Source organism: Haliaeetus leucocephalus, unplaced genomic scaffold, assembly GCF_000737465.1.
Source record: "Haliaeetus leucocephalus isolate CR32 unplaced genomic scaffold, Haliaeetus_leucocephalus-4.0 Scaffold295, whole genome shotgun sequence".
In the NCBI taxonomy this organism is placed as follows: domain Eukaryota; kingdom Metazoa; phylum Chordata; class Aves; order Accipitriformes; family Accipitridae; genus Haliaeetus; species Haliaeetus leucocephalus.
Genome location: NW_010972731.1, coordinates 8,327,527 through 8,347,282, shown reverse-complemented (window position 1 = coordinate 8,347,282; position 19,756 = coordinate 8,327,527). Strand labels below are relative to the sequence as shown.

Sequence of the window (19,756 nt, the reverse complement as noted above, 5' to 3'; positions counted from 1 at the left end):
GCCTTTGTGAAAGGCCACCTTTGCATTCAGTGGGTGAAACCCAATTAAAAGTAAACGATAAGAACAAAAAAAGGAGCATTAAAGCTGAACGGGCAGATACAGCTTTCTGGACCTGCAAAATTCCATTTCAAAACGTGCAACCAGTTAAGTCAGTCACAGGAGCAAAAAATAAAGGCGTCAGTGCCTGGCAAATTGATAGATTTTTTTTTGCTGTTTTGGGGAGAGGAATCTCAATCCTGTAACAGGACTGGTAATGTGGTCCCTGGCACTCGCATGCAATTCTCTTCACGCGAGTTGTGGAAAGACAGAGGTCCCGTACGAGCGTCCCTGTTTCCACTGCTCAGCGTGCCTACCCTGTAAAAAGTAATTCATAGGCAACACCTTGGAACACGTTCTGCAGGTCAGAGAAGTCAGGCTCTGCCAGGTTTAATTGGAAGGGGGAAATGGTTTCCAGACGTGATGAAGGTCCGCTGAGAATGTCACCCCACAGGTACATCTCCAGGGGCTCACAGCTCAGGCCTGCTGGCTGAAAGTAACTGCGTGGTGGAGGCACGAAATGGTACCTGGGTCTTACCAACACGGGACAAATGCAGCACCAGAAACTGTGCCAGGCTGAGACTTTGCAGCCTCGTGCTAACAGATGCGGCACGCTCACCCGCTCATTAGATGGACACGGATTACAGAGCAGAGGCGTTATAACACAGTGTGCAATTTGCAGTGGCTGCGATGTTAATCTAAAGAAGGGAATATTGCTTCAGTATCGTTTCCTTCATTAAACCAGGGCTACTCGCCCAGTGGAGCGTTGCTGTACGCAGCAATTTCTTTCTTTTTTAACACTGTTTATACAAAACGCAAATGCAAAAATATAGGTAAAAAGAGAGGGGAAGCTGAGCTCCTCTCTCCATAATCAAAGAGGAGACGACACTCAGAGCCAGAATACATACCACAGTTTATAATCAGAACGCAATGTAATCACTGAAACAGATGTCAAAAAGATAAAACCATATAATTCTGAATTGCCAACGATTAGTGCTCTGCATCTTGGAGAGCACTGAGATGCTCTATTTCTGTCTACATATGTCCACATTTTGGAAGCGTAAGCAGAAAGCATTCAGCACAATGCTATGGAAAACTCCCTTCTGTTCCTCTCCTGTAGCTTTTGTACAGAGGGAGTTCTCAGTGAGGCTCAGGTTTGCTCCTGAGTCAGTCCATGATGGTGAGGGGAGGGAAAGAGAGAAATTGGTCTTTTAGGACTGTGTTTGGGAAAAATAGCATCACCAAGCTGGCACATGGACATGACTGTGTTGCCAGAGACAGAAGGCTACGATAAAGAAAGAAAACATGGAGAACGACCTGGCAGAAGAGAAAAGGTTAGAGAAAAACTTTCTACCAAAGTAACGCAGACAAGAGGAATCAGTTTTAATGTGCAGATTGCTCACCTCGTAGTGATAATCCATGCAAGTTAACTCTCTCCAGCAGCGATCTCCTCGAATTTTAATCAGCCCCTGGGGAGAAAAAAAAGAAAAGACAAAAAAATATTGTCACAAATATTTTATTTTACTTTATCTTGTATGTCCAGGTATTATCTCAAGATGCCAAATACTCTGGTTGAACTACAGGGAGAGCCTCTAAGGGCAGGGAAGTGCAGAGGCTGGAACGACCCCCCAGAGACCCACGGCACATCTGCACCCCAGGCCCAGTTGTTGTCCCTGAGGGAACATAATGCAATGAGAACTCCAACATGACTCCTTCCACTGCCTGTTTACTGAAAATTTGACACAAAATCCTTGTGGAATATGCCACGTCACTTAAAGGGTGCTGGAAGACGCCTTACCCACACCTGAGCCTTTGCAGAGCAGCGATGAGCAGCCCAGCGCTCCCAGCATCGGCTTCCAGCATTGCTGGGTACGAGGCAAGGAGGAGCGGAGCATCGAGAAGCAATAGGAAAAAACAGGCTCTGCCACTGGGATGTCTCTGTATAACAAACTGAAAAGCTACCTGCAGATCTAAACACAGCTGCGTTCACAATTTTAAAATCCAGACCCAATTATCTCCCTCTTGCAAAGCCGCCTCTGCTGCCTATGGAAAAGGAAATAGTGACCCAGGCTGGGATGGGGACCCCGCAGCCTCACCAGTCCTGAGCTGGGTGCAGAGATGCAATCAAAGTAATTAGAGAAACAAAAGAGGAGAAGGGGAAGGAAGCTGACAGATCTAAACACAGATGAATGTGCTAATGACAGGTCTGCTCCACCTTAGGTTAGAGGTTGGCAATGAAATAAGCAGGTATCAGAGGTTGCTGTGCATTGATATTTCAGGGCAACAAGAGGGTGAAATTTCCAAATCAGTGGGTCCATTCCAGGGCTGGCAGTAATATTGGGATTAAATTTCTTTGCCTCAATGACGAAGAGTAGAAAGGAGTCAGTCGTCCACAGCAGGAAAGACACCTGGCCAGAGATGAGCCTGCTAGCAGGAAGCCTTGCAATCAAGCCATGCCAGCCTGAAGGTATGCGGCTTCAGCCTGATGGCTTTGATGTATGCTGGAAAGGTCCCTGATTAGGATCACAATATCCCAAATTGAGGAAAGCTTCACTAGTCAAAAGGTTGAACCAGGTCTATCATCTGCATACAATTAGGGGGTATTTGCCTACCTCTGACATTGCCCCTAATTATAACGTTCCTGCCTTAGTAGAAAAATACAGGGAGTTTCTGCAAGGACCCATTGCTGGCTACACCAGGAGCATCCTGAAGCTTCTTTACATTTGCAGTAGGGAAGGTTTTCAAGAAGAGAGCAGTGACCTTTCAGTGCTAAAATCTGAGAGCTCAGAGGAGGAGGAGATTCCAGCACTATGGCACATCCTGGCCTATTGGTTTCATCCAAATTGCTAAAAAAAAAATCTTCACTTGCAGCTTTAAACAAAGTTTAGCAGGTTTGGGGCTCAAGAAAAATTCCAAATTCCAGTTAAAGACCCACCCCAAACTGTACAGATCTCGTAAGCAAACACCCAGCTCCCAAGGCTGTATGTGGGCTGTGTGATGTCCGAGAGCCCAGGGCTGTCGAGCATGGAAAAGAGAGGACAGAGCAGAGTCTAGTAACTCCTGACTGATACAGAAAGGGTCAACTGGGAACGATTATTGACCATTTCTCCTGATACAGGACGTAAAGGCAATCTGATGGAGAGATCGAGTAGCTGATTTAGAAATGAACAGAAGACGTATGTTTCCACACAGCAAATCATTTACTGTATGGGAGCCAAAAGTACAAACGTGTTCAAAAGGAATGAGGCACGTTCCCAGAGGACAGGCTCGGGGTAACTTCTGAATACAACCTCCTCCCCGGAAAGTCCCTCAACCACTTCACTGCCAAGACCTGCCCCAGATCACTTTATGTTTTATATTCCTCCCCAAGCACCTGTTAATGGCTGCTATGAGAGACAATATAAGAAGTTAGCTGGACCTTGGGCTTAACTCAACACAGACTTTCTTAAGCAAAGATCTACAAAAATAGTTACAAGCTTATTTGGCCGGTAAATTAATAGGAAATAGGCACCTTTCTTGGTCTCAGCCTTATACCAGATGAAGTTTAGACACGTATGTCTTTGTGAGTAGGGGTGACCCCAACAGCCTTCAATAGGGCTGTTTACAGCCTTAAATTACACCTGTTATCAGGCACGTTGCTGAGTTCAAGCAGATTTCGCCCATCTGCTGTTCTGAATTATTTTTCCTTTTTTTCCCTAGTCATAAAAAAAATGAAATATTTCTCATGCCAATGCTAACTGAAGAGGACAGTAAACAGAAACTATTACACATTTTCAAAATCCGAGAATCCAGACAATTTACATCCTGTAATTTTTAGCCAAGAATAAACCTGGAGAACCTGGTAGAGTTAAGGCAGTAAAAGTCCAAACTCCTGATGGCACATGTCATGGAGCAGGATGAAAGCTCCCCCCAGCAGGGCCATTTGTACACAATACCGTCCTCTGGTCAACGAAGAAAACACCAGATAGACAGCACAGGTCCCTCCAGCTCTCAGCATCGAGTATCGGCTGCAGGAAAAGCATCACCGTGCAGAGGCAAATGCTAGAGATGCAACAGAGCAAATCGACACCATCGTAACAACTAAGGAAGAACAAGGAGATATAGTAAAGGGTAATCATTATTTTACAGAAGTGATTGATAAGGAAGGTAGCCATAAGGCAAAGGTTTCTGTGGCGTCTCCCACAGCTCTGCACAAAACAGGAATGGGGAAGGGTACCAAGGCAGCGCAGTGCACACTCCGTCCCTGGAAGGTGGGCAGCCTGCGGGATGCTGGTACCCTGCACATCCCTCCTGGCCTTCAGACCTGTAAAACTCCCCGAGAGCTACACTGAAGCCTGAGCACTGGCCTTCCCAGCAGCCTCCAGAGGAGAGGTACCTTCAAACCTCGTGCACGCTGTCATCTTATGCAGGTTGCAATGGGAACGGTGGCTCCGTGCACGGCTGAGATGGGTCCACGCCAGGAGCTCAGACCTAGAAATACCCTGGCCTGGGAGGTCTGCATCTCAGCATCATCATGAAAGGGACACCCCCCCACCAGCACCACTGCCAAAAAAACCCCAAGCAGAGCTGGTCCAAAAAGCACGGATAAAAGCACGATGGATGCAAAGTGGTATCATACAAGACTTATGGGATGGGAAAGCAGGGCGGTGGGTACCACCAGCTGCTCTGCTGTTTTGCTCTCTAGTGAGTTATTCAGCAGATCCCGTCATTCTCTTCTCCATCACTCTGCGAGGGTGGGAACAGGGGAGGCAGGGACAAGACAGACTTGCTGTCAACAGCCACGGTTTCATCTCCCCCTCCCGAATCATCCGCAGCTCGCTCTGCCCCTCGAACCTTTTCTAAAATTACAGGATACATTGATAGCATCTCACAGGATGTGCCACAGCCGGCAGCCCTGTCAGTGACAGGACAGACACTAAGAAAGGCTCTGTGTAAGAATGCTGGAATATTAAAAAAGGACAGCTATCTTGATGACCTTCCCTCCTACCTTGCCCAAGCTGTTATCAAGCTCTATTATTCAGCAGGCGTAATTAAAACAAGTATATGATAGAAAAACATCATACTGAAAATCAAAATCTTTCCTGCAATGAGTCACTGAGTTAATCACATTTTGTTTACTATAACGCTTTCAAACAGGAAAGTCACTTAAAGCTCTTAATATCAAATCTGTTTTTCAGCACAGAAAACTCCCACTCTCATAATTAGGGGGCGTTTCAAGTCTTCTTTACCCTGCTGCTGTCTTCAAGTCCACTTCCACTCCCACACTGGCATGTGAGTCTTCCAGTTTTCAAATGAAGTTGGACCAAGAAACAAGAGCACGTGGTGCGGGAAAATCCACGTGCTCTGTAGCTTCGTCTCTGCTGAGGAGGACCGCAAAAGGAGAACAAGCCAAGGTGGCTCCTGCTGTGAAGAGCTGTGGATCCCTGGGTACGGACACACACACCCCGGACAAGCTCCCACATACCTTACTCCTCCGTGCTCGGATGGACTCTGTTTTTACACATTCTCTAATTATTTGGCTTCTGCTGACACTTTTGGAAGTCAGCTCCTGTTCTCTTGAAGATGCAAACTTAGTCTGAGAAACGGTACCTGGGTCCAAGCGAGCACAGGAGGACGAAAGGAAGAGGGCAGCAAATGGGGATCCCCACATCTGCTGGAGTTTCACATTCACTGGATTTCTCTCAGTCTGCTAACAATTCCCAATCCATTTTCAAGATTTCTGTGCGTATATTGAAATGGCCTGGACTCCACAGCTGCAGCAGATTATGCTGCCATACCACAGATCAAAGCACGGGGAAAAATCGCCATCCCCTGCTCGCAGACAAGCAGAGCCCAGTGCATCTCTTTGGAAGAGGAGAAGACGTGCGAGGGACCAGAAGGAGAAGGAGCCAGACGGGATGTGCATGGGACAACCCTGTGAGACACCAGCAGACCTGGAAGACCCTCCTCTTGTTTGGACATAACCTACAAACATCTTGCAAGGAGTATTTTGGGGGCAAATATTAAGCAGAGCTCAGGAGGTAAACGATATGGACAAATTAAATGGAAAACAAGGAAAGGAAAGAAATTATTTAGCAGCACTTTGGAGAGCGGGGCTCACATCCCCAAAATCGCATTTCTAACTGCTTCCTTCTTGCAGGGCATTGCAGCCGGATCTCATACCTCCAGCTACCTCCTGGTAGCATTGCTTGAGCAAAAGGAAAAGAGAGAAAGGAAACAGCCTGTCTTCCGTCTTTAGGCTCTAATGCACCAAGGCACTCCGTTCTAAGTATATGATTGAAACCGAGCTCCACAGATCAGCCTTAGCTGGGGCAGATTTAAGAACAAACCTGGTGTTTTGCTGCGCTAAGGCTTGTTAGAGGCAATACGTGACTGTCAGAAAGACCAGGATGGAAATGCTTTAACCAAGGACTTTTCCTTTACTTTCAGGGACATTTTTTGAGAGTAGTATCTGCCTGATACCTTCAAAGTCCAAGAACATTTAAAGGCATTTAGAACATTCAGTAGCCTCTAGGCAGCAGATACAGGCAGCTGCTACCACAAACCTGCTGTACCAGCCTCCAGCTTAATCGCTCTTTCTCTCACATGTACAAGTCTCTAGTTTTTGCAAAGAATAAGTTCAAGGCTTAGGAAGCAAATGAAAAAAAGCAACACTTGCAGAGCCCTTTTCATATTTTCCAGTGTTTGGTGTTCTCCATGCCAAGCCTGGCTCCCTCTAATTTCTCCCTGTGGTGTTCAAGTACCTCTAGGTACCACGTGTTTTTTGATACAACGTCAAAATCGACCTGTTAGCTCAGCGCTAACTAATGCTGGCAGAAGTTGGCCATTCTTACAGGTAGGCAATAAGCAGAAAAACATTTCCAAGGGCAGCCACTGTTAACTCTTGAGAAACCACTGCCATACACGGGGCAGGGTCTTGCCAGCTCCTCTTTGCTGAGGAGCTGAGCTCTTTACTGAGCTCCAGTTGCTGGGTGATAAAAAATGACAGGTGTTTACCCACTGTAATTCACTTTGAAGACCGGACCGCACCTCAATGTACTAAACCAGCCCAGCTTTTATGGCCCTTTTTGAAGCATCCCGAAGATGCCAGTAGAATAAGACAGCATCACAAAGAAGAGGAAAGCCTTTCTCATCCCGCTTTCAGCTCCTTGTCCAACACAACCATCTCCCTGACTTTTTATTAAACTTGCGAAGTTAGGCTGCCTGCAAAGCGGGGGCTACGTGCCAGCTGGTAACGTCATTACTCCCGGTTATCTTACAACACACCGACCACATTTCACAAGCCTGAAATAAAGAAGAAAACCTCCAGATCCCAGGTAATTTGAAACAGCACCTGACGCCATGCTGCGTATAGGTATTTACTATTCGCACGGCGATAGCACCGAGAAGTTAGTGTCACCAGGACCCCGTCGGGTGGGATGCTGCACCAACGCAGAACGTAGCTGTGAGCCCTGCGGGTACCACATAGAATCATTTAGGTTGGAAAAGACCTTTCAGATCATCGAGTCCAACCATAAACCTAACACTGCCAAGCCCCCCTAAACCATGTCCCTAAGTGCCACGTCTACGTGTCTTTTAAATACCTCGCGCCAGCCAGGAACACTCGCTCCTGCGGCACGTGGCTTCCTCTGTCAATTCAAGTCACTGCTATTATAAGAAGTCATTGTTCTCATTTATACATGTTTTTATATTATTCCAGCTTGGCATAATGCTCCTAATATTGTCACGTGGCAATGTAATAATTTGGGAAACATGGAAAAGATGTGCTATAGGAAGCTCAGTGCAATAACTTGTTCCTTGTTTTCTAAATTCCAAAATCACTTGAAAAGTTTTTTTTCCTTTTAAGTTGGCAAATTTAGGAAGTTTCTTCCTAGTTCTGAGCTAGCAGAGCGTTAGCTAAAAACGTGAATTCTGCATTTATTTTGACACAAGGATTGGAGACTAATGGACAGGAGATAGGGATTTTTGAAAACATTTCTGAATCTTCCCCTTTTTATGTTCTGCTCTAATCGCTAGATAAAACTAAAAAGAGTGTGTATGTGTGTTGCGGGGGACAGAAAAATGGCTTTTAAAGTTTACTTTCTTTTCCCAATGATATAGGCAAATGCATGCTCACATGCTTACAACTCCAGGAAAAAAACAAGCACCCCCAGAAACGCCGGCTCTATTTGCACATTGGGGGTGGGTGAACGGACTTTCAAAGCCCTGCATATCAGAAGGGAAAGGTATTCAGCAATACAAATTAAATATAAGCTAAAGGGAAGGAAACAGGTGGCTAAGTGAACTAGCAATTGCCCTTTCACCTCCGTGGCCTTGCTTTGAATCCAGCTCTAACCAGAATTATTAAATTCATACTGATGGGATGGTGGCTACAAAGACACCGGGGTTTGATCATTTGGCCAAGCTCGTGGCAGCCAGACCGTGCACACCAGCCCCTTCCAGTAATAAGAAAGCCTGGCCTGGGGAAGGGGAAAGTTGAGATCTTTGTCATATTAATTTACAGCTGACTGCAGCTCCAGGCCATTCCGCACACTCAGAAATCTCCTCGCGCTGCTGTCCGCATGAGAACTATAAAATGTTCACCCTGGATTGAATTAGCATCCAGAATGAAATATGTGCTCAATACCTTCTCCCCTACTAAGTTTGCTCCCTTTAGGGCATGGCTGAGGAGCGCAGGGGAGGATGGAGATGCAGCACCTGCTTGTACTTCGAAAACACCAACCTCCGGGGCTCCCAGGCTCTCACAATTAAGGTGCATTAAATTCACCAGCGTTTTTCACAGGGGAAGGAAAATTACATTTAGGACTTTTTTTTTTTTTTAATTTTAATGGTGTTCAATAAAATGCCTGGTTTTAATCACCAGAGCCACTCTGCCGTCCTGGTTCAGCCCCCATGCGCTTTCTATCCACCAGCCCTGCTCTGCGTCCATGCATTCGCGGTCACATATAAATAGCATTTCCCAAACTCAGCCGACGTGTGCCCTGGATACACCAGCGGTGTCACGGATGACTTTTGTCACTGTACTTTTATTTCATTTGTCGGCTCTAGATAAGATATCGGCTATGTGGAACAAGACCCTATTTTGCCTCCAGCATCATCGTTAGCTTTGATAGCTTACTACAGTGTTAAAGGAAAGATGACCATGCAGTCACCTGAGCAGATCTACAAGCGACCAGAGAAAAAAATATATATTTCCCAGCAAATTCTTAGCAAAACCCACACTGCAAAAATTCATCCTCCTGGACCCAGCTAGCAGGGCGCCGAACCAGTCCAGTTTATAAAACTCAGTAAGCCTGCTGAAAACTAGCTATTTATGACTAATAAATTCTCTTTCAAAAAAATGTTGAATACATTTTCAAGGTTTGCCAACTGGCAGCCAGGGTACTTTGGGGGTGGAAATCAAAATCACCCCTTCACTCCCACTGAATCAATTCCAGTCTTGCTTGATTGAGTAACCTCACATGCCCCCTCTCTTTTCCCATCATCGAAAGAGTATCCAACAAAAGGGATTTCAGGGGAAATTAAGCCATAGAGAGGAAGTTTATGAACAGCTTTTGATTCCTACATTTCATGAGTTTGATTAAATCGTGGCAGAAATCCCAAACCTAAGGCCATGGCACACGGTGGCACAGGGAATGTAATACAGGACTGGAAGGCAGAACCGAAGAGGGATGCGAGCCACGCAACTGCCGGCTGCATCCTCCAAAAACACCTCACTGTTCGGTTTTAGGGTACTGAAATCTGAATTTGCACTGTGGCATGCTGGGGATCACCTTCGCAAATCACAGAGAGGATGGACACGTGAAGATAATGGGTCCTCGCTTTTCTACTGTATTTTTTCAGTGAGAGGAGCACATCTGGACACTGCTCCTCTTTATTGTATCATCCCTAGCTCCTGCCATTAGGATGAAGCTAAACACTGAGTTGTGAAGACTGCCTGGTCCCTGCTACCACTGGCAGATGCTCCATGAGGAGAATCCCCCCTGCACCCCTGGGACTTGCCCCAGACCTTCTGGATCTGCAGAAGGCTCGGAGCGTGGGAACCGTGGGGGTCCATCCCAGGAGAGGTGGAGAGGAGCCCTCCCACCGTGTCCACACCACAGCCCCCACGGACAATGAGCAGCACAGAAACCCACCTCCAGTCTCCCCGCTCCGCGGGTCCTCCAGCTGGCTGCCCCCGGCACAACCCAAGGCTGTCATCCCACCTGGATGCAGCCCGGCCACCCCAACAGAGACGAGGGGGAGCATCCTCCGGGGAAGGTCCACGCGGGTCTAACCTCCAGCTCCCCCAGACCTCGCACTGGGGTCTCACCCCAGCTCTGCCCCACATGGGTGGGCACCGGCCACAGTCTTTGCTCTCCAGCTTTACTTCAGACCTCTCCTTCTCTCCTTCCTGGGCTCCCTCTCCTTTCAGTTGCCTTTCTCATTAGCTGATCCCCTTCAGATTAAACCTGCCTACGCCGAAACAAAATCCACAGCGTTGCCCTTGCTCCCTTCTCCCCCACTGACTCCACCAGCCCCACTTTTGTCCCTGACCCCCTTCCCCAAAATATCAAACCCAGGCACAAGCATCAGCGGGCGCATCAAGATGCACTATCACAGACAACTCCACAAGGATTTTACGCTTCGCGTAAGGAGCAAAACATCTCCAACGAAGATAAACTGTTTCCTTATTTACTGGATGCCAGCAAACATGATTCACGGACGGACCCGGGGGTGACCCACCACCCGTCGCTGCGGCACGGTGCAGCATCTTGCTCTGCAAGCCCCCGAGCCACGCAGCTCCTGCTCCGACGCCGCTCCGAGGGAGGGAAGCGGCTGAACTCTGACACGCCAAATCCTTCCTTTTCATCTTACGCAGATTGCTCTGCCCAACTGTACCCCTTTCAGGCTGCTGTACTTTGGTGATTCAAAATGAAAAAAAAGCCTAAATAATTAAAATGTCATTCAAGCTCTAAGCCGATATGAGTCACTGTTACAAAAAATATCTTAAAAATTCTTTCAGGAGTGGGGGATAATTATATTCCTCCCTATCTATTGATTTTTCTCTACAATGCAGATGTCAGATTTTCCACGGTTTTTTTCTTTTTCTTTTTTTTTTTTTTCCCTGGAGTGAGTGTCAAGGAGGAACAAAGCACTCTTTGAGACTTTTTCAGCCCAAAATTAATTCTGAAAAAAATGGTACAGACAGGCCAATAGCACGGGAAGCCGAGAAAAAGCCTGGTGACTCAAGCTATGTCTGCAAAACCCCTATTGATACCGGCTCTGGAGAGAAGGGTGGGGTACGGGGCACCAGCGTTATAAATTTAGAGTCAATTTAAAGACCTTCTTTCTGTGTCTTCACAACACAAAAGATGGGTGAAAAAGAAAAAAATCTCAATGAAGGGCAATCCTACATTCTAGATTTTAATTTTTCTCATAATATAGATACGAAACACTCTCAGAGAAAATCCCAAACCGTGCCTTGCACTTCATGCACTCGGCCACCCACCAGCCTCTGCTACCCACAGAAAAAGTGGTTTCAACATCTTTGAAAGCCAAACATATACCACTGTATTCTGAAGACAAACCGGCTGTAATTTAGACCCCAAGTTCACGGAAGAGGAAGGAGCTTTACAAAGCTAAAATTAAAAAAAAAAATCATTTAAGGACTATAGGACAGGGCTGTACGGGACAGCCAGCTATGCCGCTCCTCAATCCCACCGGACCCCGGCACCTGAACCACTCAAATCCGAGGGACCCGACACGATGCCTTTAGACCACAACTGAAATACTAAAGCACTTCGAGTTTTCCTGCTGTTACGCACCAGGTCTCCCAGGCTGCTCCCTGCCTGCCTGCTCCAGCTTTCTTCTGCATTTGAAAGGATAAATCTTGAAAAAATTCTGGATTATATTTCAGCCTCAATAATAAATATGATGCCCAAAGGGTGTATTCACCAGAGGAAAGATGCTCGATGGGTGTGACACTAAGCAGCAATACCCAGCAGTGACACAATCCTTCTGCTGGACGTGTAAAACTGCCTCCGAACTCCATGGCATTGTTTTACGACATTTTTGTTCTTATATACCTCAGAGCGGACACAATATTTATTTCCCAAGACCAGCAAGGGCTCTAGCTTTTTGAAAATTCAGTACATTTTCCACAGTCCTTTTATGCCCCAAGGTTCATGTTATGGCTACTGAAATTGTTTGCATACTTTTAAATATTTGCATAATTTATGAGCCCAAGTCTTCAACTGCAGAGTGCCCTGGAGCAGGGCTTGCCACAGACTGCACTGGTGGCAGAGGCTGGACTTGGGCTAGGCTTATGCAGACCCTCCGCGTCTCGCCCACCCTCCCGTCTCCCACCTGCAGGCTCTGCTCGATGGTTCAAGCTCTGCGCCGCAGGACGGACGACCTGGACCATGCGCGCTGCACAGGGGCTGTTCGATTCCTTCCTTTAAGAAATGCCACACAGGGAAGACATGACACAGGTATTAGGCTTTTTGGAAACTTTTTTTTCTACAACCCTGACAGCAGCAAACTAAAGGGTTTAAAAAGAGCTGTACCTGATGTTCATACAAACCTCTCATTAAATGAACAGCCGGTAATTCAAATCTCTCCTGCTCCTTCCATGAAATGAGAGAGAAATAACGGGCTAGAATACCTCTTCCTTAGCCAAAGAATCACAAGCTTATGCTCCTCAGATGACGCTGCTGTTTAAATAGCTTTATTCTGTACCTTGCCCATCGGTTCAAAGCCCCGTTCAGGTCCAAGCCTGCGCCAAGATGACGGCCCTTCCCCATCACCTGGAGAACATTAGTTCTGGTCCAACATTGGCAGATGGTAGGACCAGGTTCCAGGTTCTCTGGAACAACCCACCTTCAGGTGAACAAACCCTACCTGCCTGGTACCCTCCCGCAGAGGCAGGGATGGGCTCCGAGACGGCCCCGGGACCCCCAGCCCCCAGGACAGGTCCCACCCGCAGAAGAGGTGAACATCTACGTTCTGCCCCAACGGGCGCAGGTCGGTCCCGCACAAAAGCTAAACCGGAGTCACCGCGAAACGCAACCGCGAAGAATCTCAACTCGACGGACTGGAAAACGCTTCCCTGAAAGAGAAGTCACCGGTGTTGATTTTGGTTTTTTTTTTTTTTCCCCCCAGCTACCAGAAAGACCCTTTGAGAAGCCACCATGACCGCACCAGCATCCGATTGACTTTGAAGACAGCGCTGCAAGGAGTGGGTGAAAGGGATTTTGAAAAGTACTTGGCATTAGCGGCTCCCTGCCTTTTACAGCCACCGAAGGAACAACAAGTCTTCCTGCCAAGGGCTATTACTAGACAAATGGAGAGAGATCAGAGGCACAAAGGAGGTTGCTAAGGAGTCAAGTGTGGGATCCCTGCAGAGAGGAGGAGGGCTGCAGCTGGGACGGCAAAGGTCAGAACATTGCAGACATCATTTTCCAAAAATTCCCATGAAGCCCCGGCGCAGGAGTCGGGAGCCTGGCCCCGCCGTGCTCGCCTATGAATAATGAGAAAGCCATAAAAGAAAGCTCCCTTTCTTCCCTCCTACCCACGCTAATGTAATAAAACAAATTAGAATAATTATTCTCAATTTCAGAGCCATAATGCCCAGGATCAGGGCACGCTTGTCACTGAAATGACAACTACATCCGTTTGATTTTTCTTCTTTTTTTTTATATTTACAGAGATGGCCTAAATTCCAACTTTTATTTCAGTACATCTAATGCTATTTTACTACAGGCATCCAGATTCTGTTTGCTTCAAAGTCTTCATCATTTTTGCCAGAAAGTTCATCTCCCTTATTAGCTAATCACATCCCCACCCTTCCCAGTAACCTTTAAAATGCCACCCACGTTATGACACTTTTAACAGAATCCAAGCAAAAACAAAACAAGAAAAATGAAGAGTTTAACATGAACCACTAGTTTCTAAAATAACTCGCTGCAGTTGCTTAAAAGAAACGTTTTTTTCTAATAGCAAGAATATAAAAAAATAATTTTAAAAGAGATTAAATATCTAATGATATACAAATAATCTGGAAATAATTGATCCCTTCTCTCTGAAAACACATCTCTGTGTGAAATATGGACAATATTTACTAGGAAACAATGATAAGAATTTAGAGGAAGAATTTATTGCTAATTATTATAAATCTTTTTGCACTATTTCTTTCCCAAGACTACCACTTTAAATGATCTTTTTCTCCTGTAAAAGGGGAAACATATCTTTTGTGTAGACTTGAAATGCCAGAGGATTTAAATTATTTTCTAAGCCTCTGCCTGCCAAAAAATGCTCCGTGACTCCTCTGTTCTGCAGCGGCTTCTTCCGAGGATGTACTTGAACAACTTGGAGATGCAGAGCTCAGATTTGCAGGAGTTCAGTCTGTAGTTACATTCAGAAAGGGAAATCCCAAAAGTGGAAAAAAAAAAAAAAAAAAAAGAGAAATTTTGTTTACAGAAAGTAAACCAAGGGGAAGGACCGCCAAGTCACAAATCACCACTTGAAAAGACGCACTTGGGTTTCCCTGAATTCCCCCTGTGCCCCTCAGGACCTTCCGCATGACGTACCCTGTGTGAGGAGGAGCGGGGGGAGCGACTCCTGGGAAGGGCTCTCCAACACACGAAGATAAGGGAGAGAAGAAAACCCCATTCCCCGCATGACCCCGTCCCCAGCTCCTGGCGTGCCACCAGGCTGGCGAGCAGGCAGAAGCCCCTGCAACAGTTTTAAGGGCATCGCACAAAGATGATGTCATGGACACTGCACACACAGCAGATAATTATAATATTATTATATAAAAATACATATATGTTATAAATATTAGTATATTATTACATAACACACATATTAAAGGATCTAATCCTTGGGGCAAACCTGAGGCTTGGGCTTAAGCTGCCCAAGCTCACGTCCCCGGCCAGGGAGCGGAGCCTGCGGGGCACGGACCCATCTGCACACAGACCCCGTGGAGTCCTCCCAACCCCAACACCTGCATCAGCCAGTGACAGATTGGCAGCTTTAAATCTGAATTTCCTTGCTTTGGGCACTTTTAAATTAAAGTGGTAATGTGCTTTAAATCCTGTTTCCCTGCTTTTTCACTACACTCTTCAATCCTTTCCTCCAGAAACTAATCAAGATGTCTCAGACTCACTTACACTCTCTGCTCCAGCCACCTTCCCTGGTAACTTATTCCATATGTTTGTGATCCTTTGCAAGACACAGCCCCACCTTAATTCCCTCTTTACTTCCAGTTTCCCAAAGTGCTATTACATCCCCAGCACTTGAATCCCCCCGCCACCTCCTCATTGCATCTCCAGTAGTGATAATTACTTGCACAGAACATCACATCATCAAGCTGGCAAACCTGACCTACCCGGTCCTTCGACTAACACACACGTCTCAGCAGTGCTGCCTGCTCATGGGGCATTGCAAACCCATCCTGATGCATACGGGCTCACCCGTATATACCTGTCTATAAAGCACTGCTGCTCGCAGAGCACCAGCATCTCCACCTGGTTATGGCAATAGGAGAAGGACCCAGAGAAGAGGCGCAGGAGAGGTCGGTGCAGAGGAGCTGTGCCGGTGACTTCCACGGTGCACGGTACTGCCTGCGAGCAGAGGGGCACTGACGGGTCCTCTCCATCACAGAGGGTCCACGACTCCTGTTGTTCCCTGGTTTTTGAAAGCGCATGCCAGTTCTCCATTTCCTTCAGGCCACACTAAAAGCGTTTTCCCTCCCTTGTTGGCCAGGTCTGAAAACATCTCGCACCAGTGACACTGGCTCCAGTCCCCAAGCAAGAGCACCCGAGAGACCTGGACCACAGCGGGCAAATCCCAGCACCAGCCCGCTCCTGTTCAATAGTGGGGAGCAGCCATGCTGGCCCGGGACGGCCACTCCTGGACCGTAGCTCTGCTGCCATGAAACAGGGATGCAGCAGGCTTGCAAGAACAAGACAGTGGGAATCCCGAGTCATTTAACTATCTTGATCATCGATATTCCCACCGACACCTCCCTTGCTCAGAGCATGCGTTGGGATGGATCCGTATTATCAGCACAGCAACCACCAGCCCTCAGCTGTGTGTAATACAGAGAACTGCCAGGCTCCACGTTTGTGTCCTACAAAGAGAAAGGCGGGAGGGAAGAGGCACAGGAGGCGGCTTTAAATGGAGATGATAAAAAGCCACATAAATTGAAGCACACCATCACTGTTGAGCCCTTCCAGAGGGACCACCAACACCCGACAGCATCACGGCGGCCGTCTGCCATGTGCAAGCAGCAAACACTCGCATTTGCTCTGGTGCAAGAAAACTCAGTCTCAGCTCTTGCTTCTCGTTGGCCTCAAGTCCAACCTGACCTAAAGGCATTTTGTGTGCCTCATGTTTTAAAGGAGGAACACCAGCCATAAACGGATAATGACATTTCCATGCTGCTTTTAGCACCAGCCTTCCGAATGCCAGCTGCACAGTTGCAGCCGCACAGAGCTGCAGTAAAACAGCAGCAGCTCACGCTTCCAGGCAGGGTTCCCTCGCACGACTTTCCCCACTAACTTCATCTGCGGCATCAATCCAGGCTGTGCACGGCTCATACGCACTCATTAAAAACCTACACGCATACTTTGAATATCTCCAAACCTGAAATAACATGGAGCAAATAACATGTGCAAACGCTATCATGCACCCCCCTAAATACCACTCATGTCTCCTCCACTCAAAGCTGCCTGCTATTTAACGCTCTCCCCAGTTAAGCCAAAGATGTAATGACGCGAGGACAGATCTTGGCATGGAGCTGGGCAGGCCTGAACACGGCTGTGCATGATTTTGGCAGCACCAGGCTCGACAAACCTGCCCAAGCGGGAAGGGGCCCCGGCACCTCGCTGGGACTGGCACGGCATCCTTTGCCAGACAGGGCTCCCACATCCTTGTTCCTGCTCTGCCTGTGCTCATCCCAGTTTCTTCTCTGGCTCAGTTTGGGACCCGTTTCCCCATCCCAGCCCCTAAGTCATATTTTCTGTCCTCAGCAGCAGGGCGGTTTTTATAGGGGACTCGCTGCTTGCTTTGCTTTTTGACCTGGTAAGTCCTTGACCTGTGCCATCATTACCACCATACTTCACCAGCTCGTGTGGAAGAGGCAATACTACGCCAAGAGTTAGACCTGAACTCATTACGCACCCGTTTATCTCTGCTTTATCGACAGAAAGATGTGCTGATAGGAGGGAACAGCTGCACATTTAACTGTCTCTTCTCAAAAAAACCCCTCTGGTGTGAGACTGGAGGAGCTGTGTGTAACAAGCAGAGGCAACGCTTAGGAATAATCGGTGGGGAAATCATAAAAGTCACGTCTACGGTCAAGAGCATCAGCCTTTGCAAGTCAAGATTCAGCTTGATGCATGCCAAGATGCAGCCTGAGCTGCCCCGCAGCACAGTGTGGCATCACACCACAAGCCAGACGGGGCTGTTAAAGCTCGTGCAACACAGTAAAACCCCACGGCAGAGAAATCAGGAGATGCCCCCGACACCCAGCACTGCTACCGCTTACCCACCCACGCTGGCTGCAGGGGGCTCAAGGATGAACCTTGTCTAGGGTTCTTCCCAAAACCCGGTAAAATCACGTTCCCATACTCCTATCCCTTTCCATGTGTTTTTTCAGTTACTAAGTTTTATCAGTGTTACTATAGTTACACACACAGGTGTTGACGAAAATCAAATTCTCACATTTCTGAGCAAGTATGCACACAATGTTTCTTAGACACTCAACTAATGAAGAAACAGAAACTATATTTTATGGTTTACGTATGCAATCACTAACGACTTTCAGGATCTACTATGAAGTTTCAGCAACACGGTGTTAGCAATTCATCAGCTCACAGCTACTCCCCAGCCTGCCCCCAAACACAACTGGGGCAGGTATTTGGACTCCCCCACCACAGGGTTTTGCCTGCAGCAGGTAATTACACATAATATATGAACTCGACAAAGTTGTCATCTACTTTCAAGTCTTTTGCAAAAAAAGAATGGGACTAAGATTTGCTGTATGGGGTATTAGCCACAAATTGTATTTTCTGATAAAGGAGAGCTAACGAGCAATGTTGCTGCCTATCACAAAAAAAACCAAAACACAAAAGCAAACCAGAAACTTGCCCATCTCAGAGGTAAAGCCCATGGCCTCACCTAGTGCAGCATACGATCATAGCCCTGGTCATTAAACCAGAAACTCCCCTCAGCAGCCCGTCCAGAGCACGAAGCCCAGACAGCACAAATGTGACTTGGCTTTGAAAAACTACAAGATGCAGGGGAGATGCTGCTCCACCGAACCAGGGAAGCACGGCTACTCCTCCGATGAGTCTCATTACTGGGGATCAGGCGATTATAAAAATCTGCAGTTTGACTAAATGGCTGCCAGGAGCCAAGAGCCCCTCAGGACCCCCAACCTGTGGTGAGGGGCTCAGAGAAGAGGCTGACCCAGACTGGGGAACTGGGCCAGCAGCACGCAGACAGCCCCGCCGTCCTCAAACCCATCAAATGCACCGAGTCCAACAACAGCTCTACAGGGAACGGAGCAGCTGGAAAACAAACTCTGTCTGCTGAAAAATATATATATACTTGAGAGAGGGCCGAAGCTTTGAGAGTGCAGCATCATGCCTTCGATGCCTCCCCAGGTAGTTGCAGATGTCAAAACACCTAATTACCACCCAGCAACGCTGCCGAGCAAAGTACCTTACTGACAGCGCGGGCTGCTCCTTTCGGCAAGTCACAGCGGTTTGGTTGACGTCCTTGGTTAACGCCTGACGGGCTGAGCGTACACCTTGGCTTACCCACCTCTTGATTCTTGTGGAAACACAAAACAATGCTTTGCATCTTCCAAGCTTCAAGAAATCAGAGTGACAGAGAGTCGCAAGCAAACCGACAAAGACATCAAGTCACCGAGCACTTCTGAGGCAAATCAGCCCCGTAAATGTCTGTTTGCATCACTTATTTCCTAACAAGCTGCTCACTCACACAAAGGGACTGCTATTCTGTTGCCTCTGCATGTTCCTAAGAAGCATCCGTCTTTACATCCTGCACTAATGGATTATTAGGAACATCAAACATATAGATTGAATCACGTAATTATGCCTTTTAAAAAGTCAGCAATATTTGAGATCAGCCCAGCACTTGCTGCCAATCAAACCCCAGAAGCAGAGCCTGCCTGTGCTCCTCACCTCCTGCAAGTACGCAGCCGGGATTATTTTACTTCTCGTATGCTGTATCCCCCCTAAGCAAGCCCAGCCAGCCCCCAGGGAAGGCATGCACAATAAAGCAAGATCTGGACATGATTTTTGGGGGGAGGATTAGTCAGGAAACAGCAAGGCTCCCGTACACCAGTCTGGAGCCGGACAACAGTGCTCGCATGCTTCAGCGGCAAACACCTGGTTAAGACTGAGAGAGGAGGAACGAGGACCATGCTGGGGATGTGTCAGGAGCAATATTCACCTCCTATGCAGGACAGAGATTAACAGGGAGACACAAAAGAAAAGGCAGCAGCAAAGCAGGGGAGCAGGCGCAGCGCGTCCGTGACCTTCATGTGCTGCTCAGACAACTTCCACCAGCTCTGTGGACTTCTATGGTTTACGTGGTGGAAAGTATAAAGACGTATCACTGCTCCAGTGCTCCTTAACTAGGAGGTTGTAAACAAGCGCGTGGGGTGATAGGATATGGGAAGCTTTTGAGATGATGATTAATGTGC

At 47.4% G+C, this 19,756-nt stretch overlaps 1 protein-coding gene across 1 annotated transcript in view; it reads right to left on the bottom strand.

Moving 5' to 3' along the window:
• The window catches only part of LMF1 (lipase maturation factor 1), a 203,670-nt gene that overhangs the window by 119,405 nt on the left and 64,509 nt on the right, over positions 1–19,756 (bottom strand). The window contains exon 6 of the mRNA XM_010570606.1: positions 1,440–1,505. Coding sequence (XP_010568908.1) covers positions 1,440–1,505 — 66 coding nt within the window. The remainder of the gene's footprint in view (positions 1–1,439; positions 1,506–19,756) is intronic.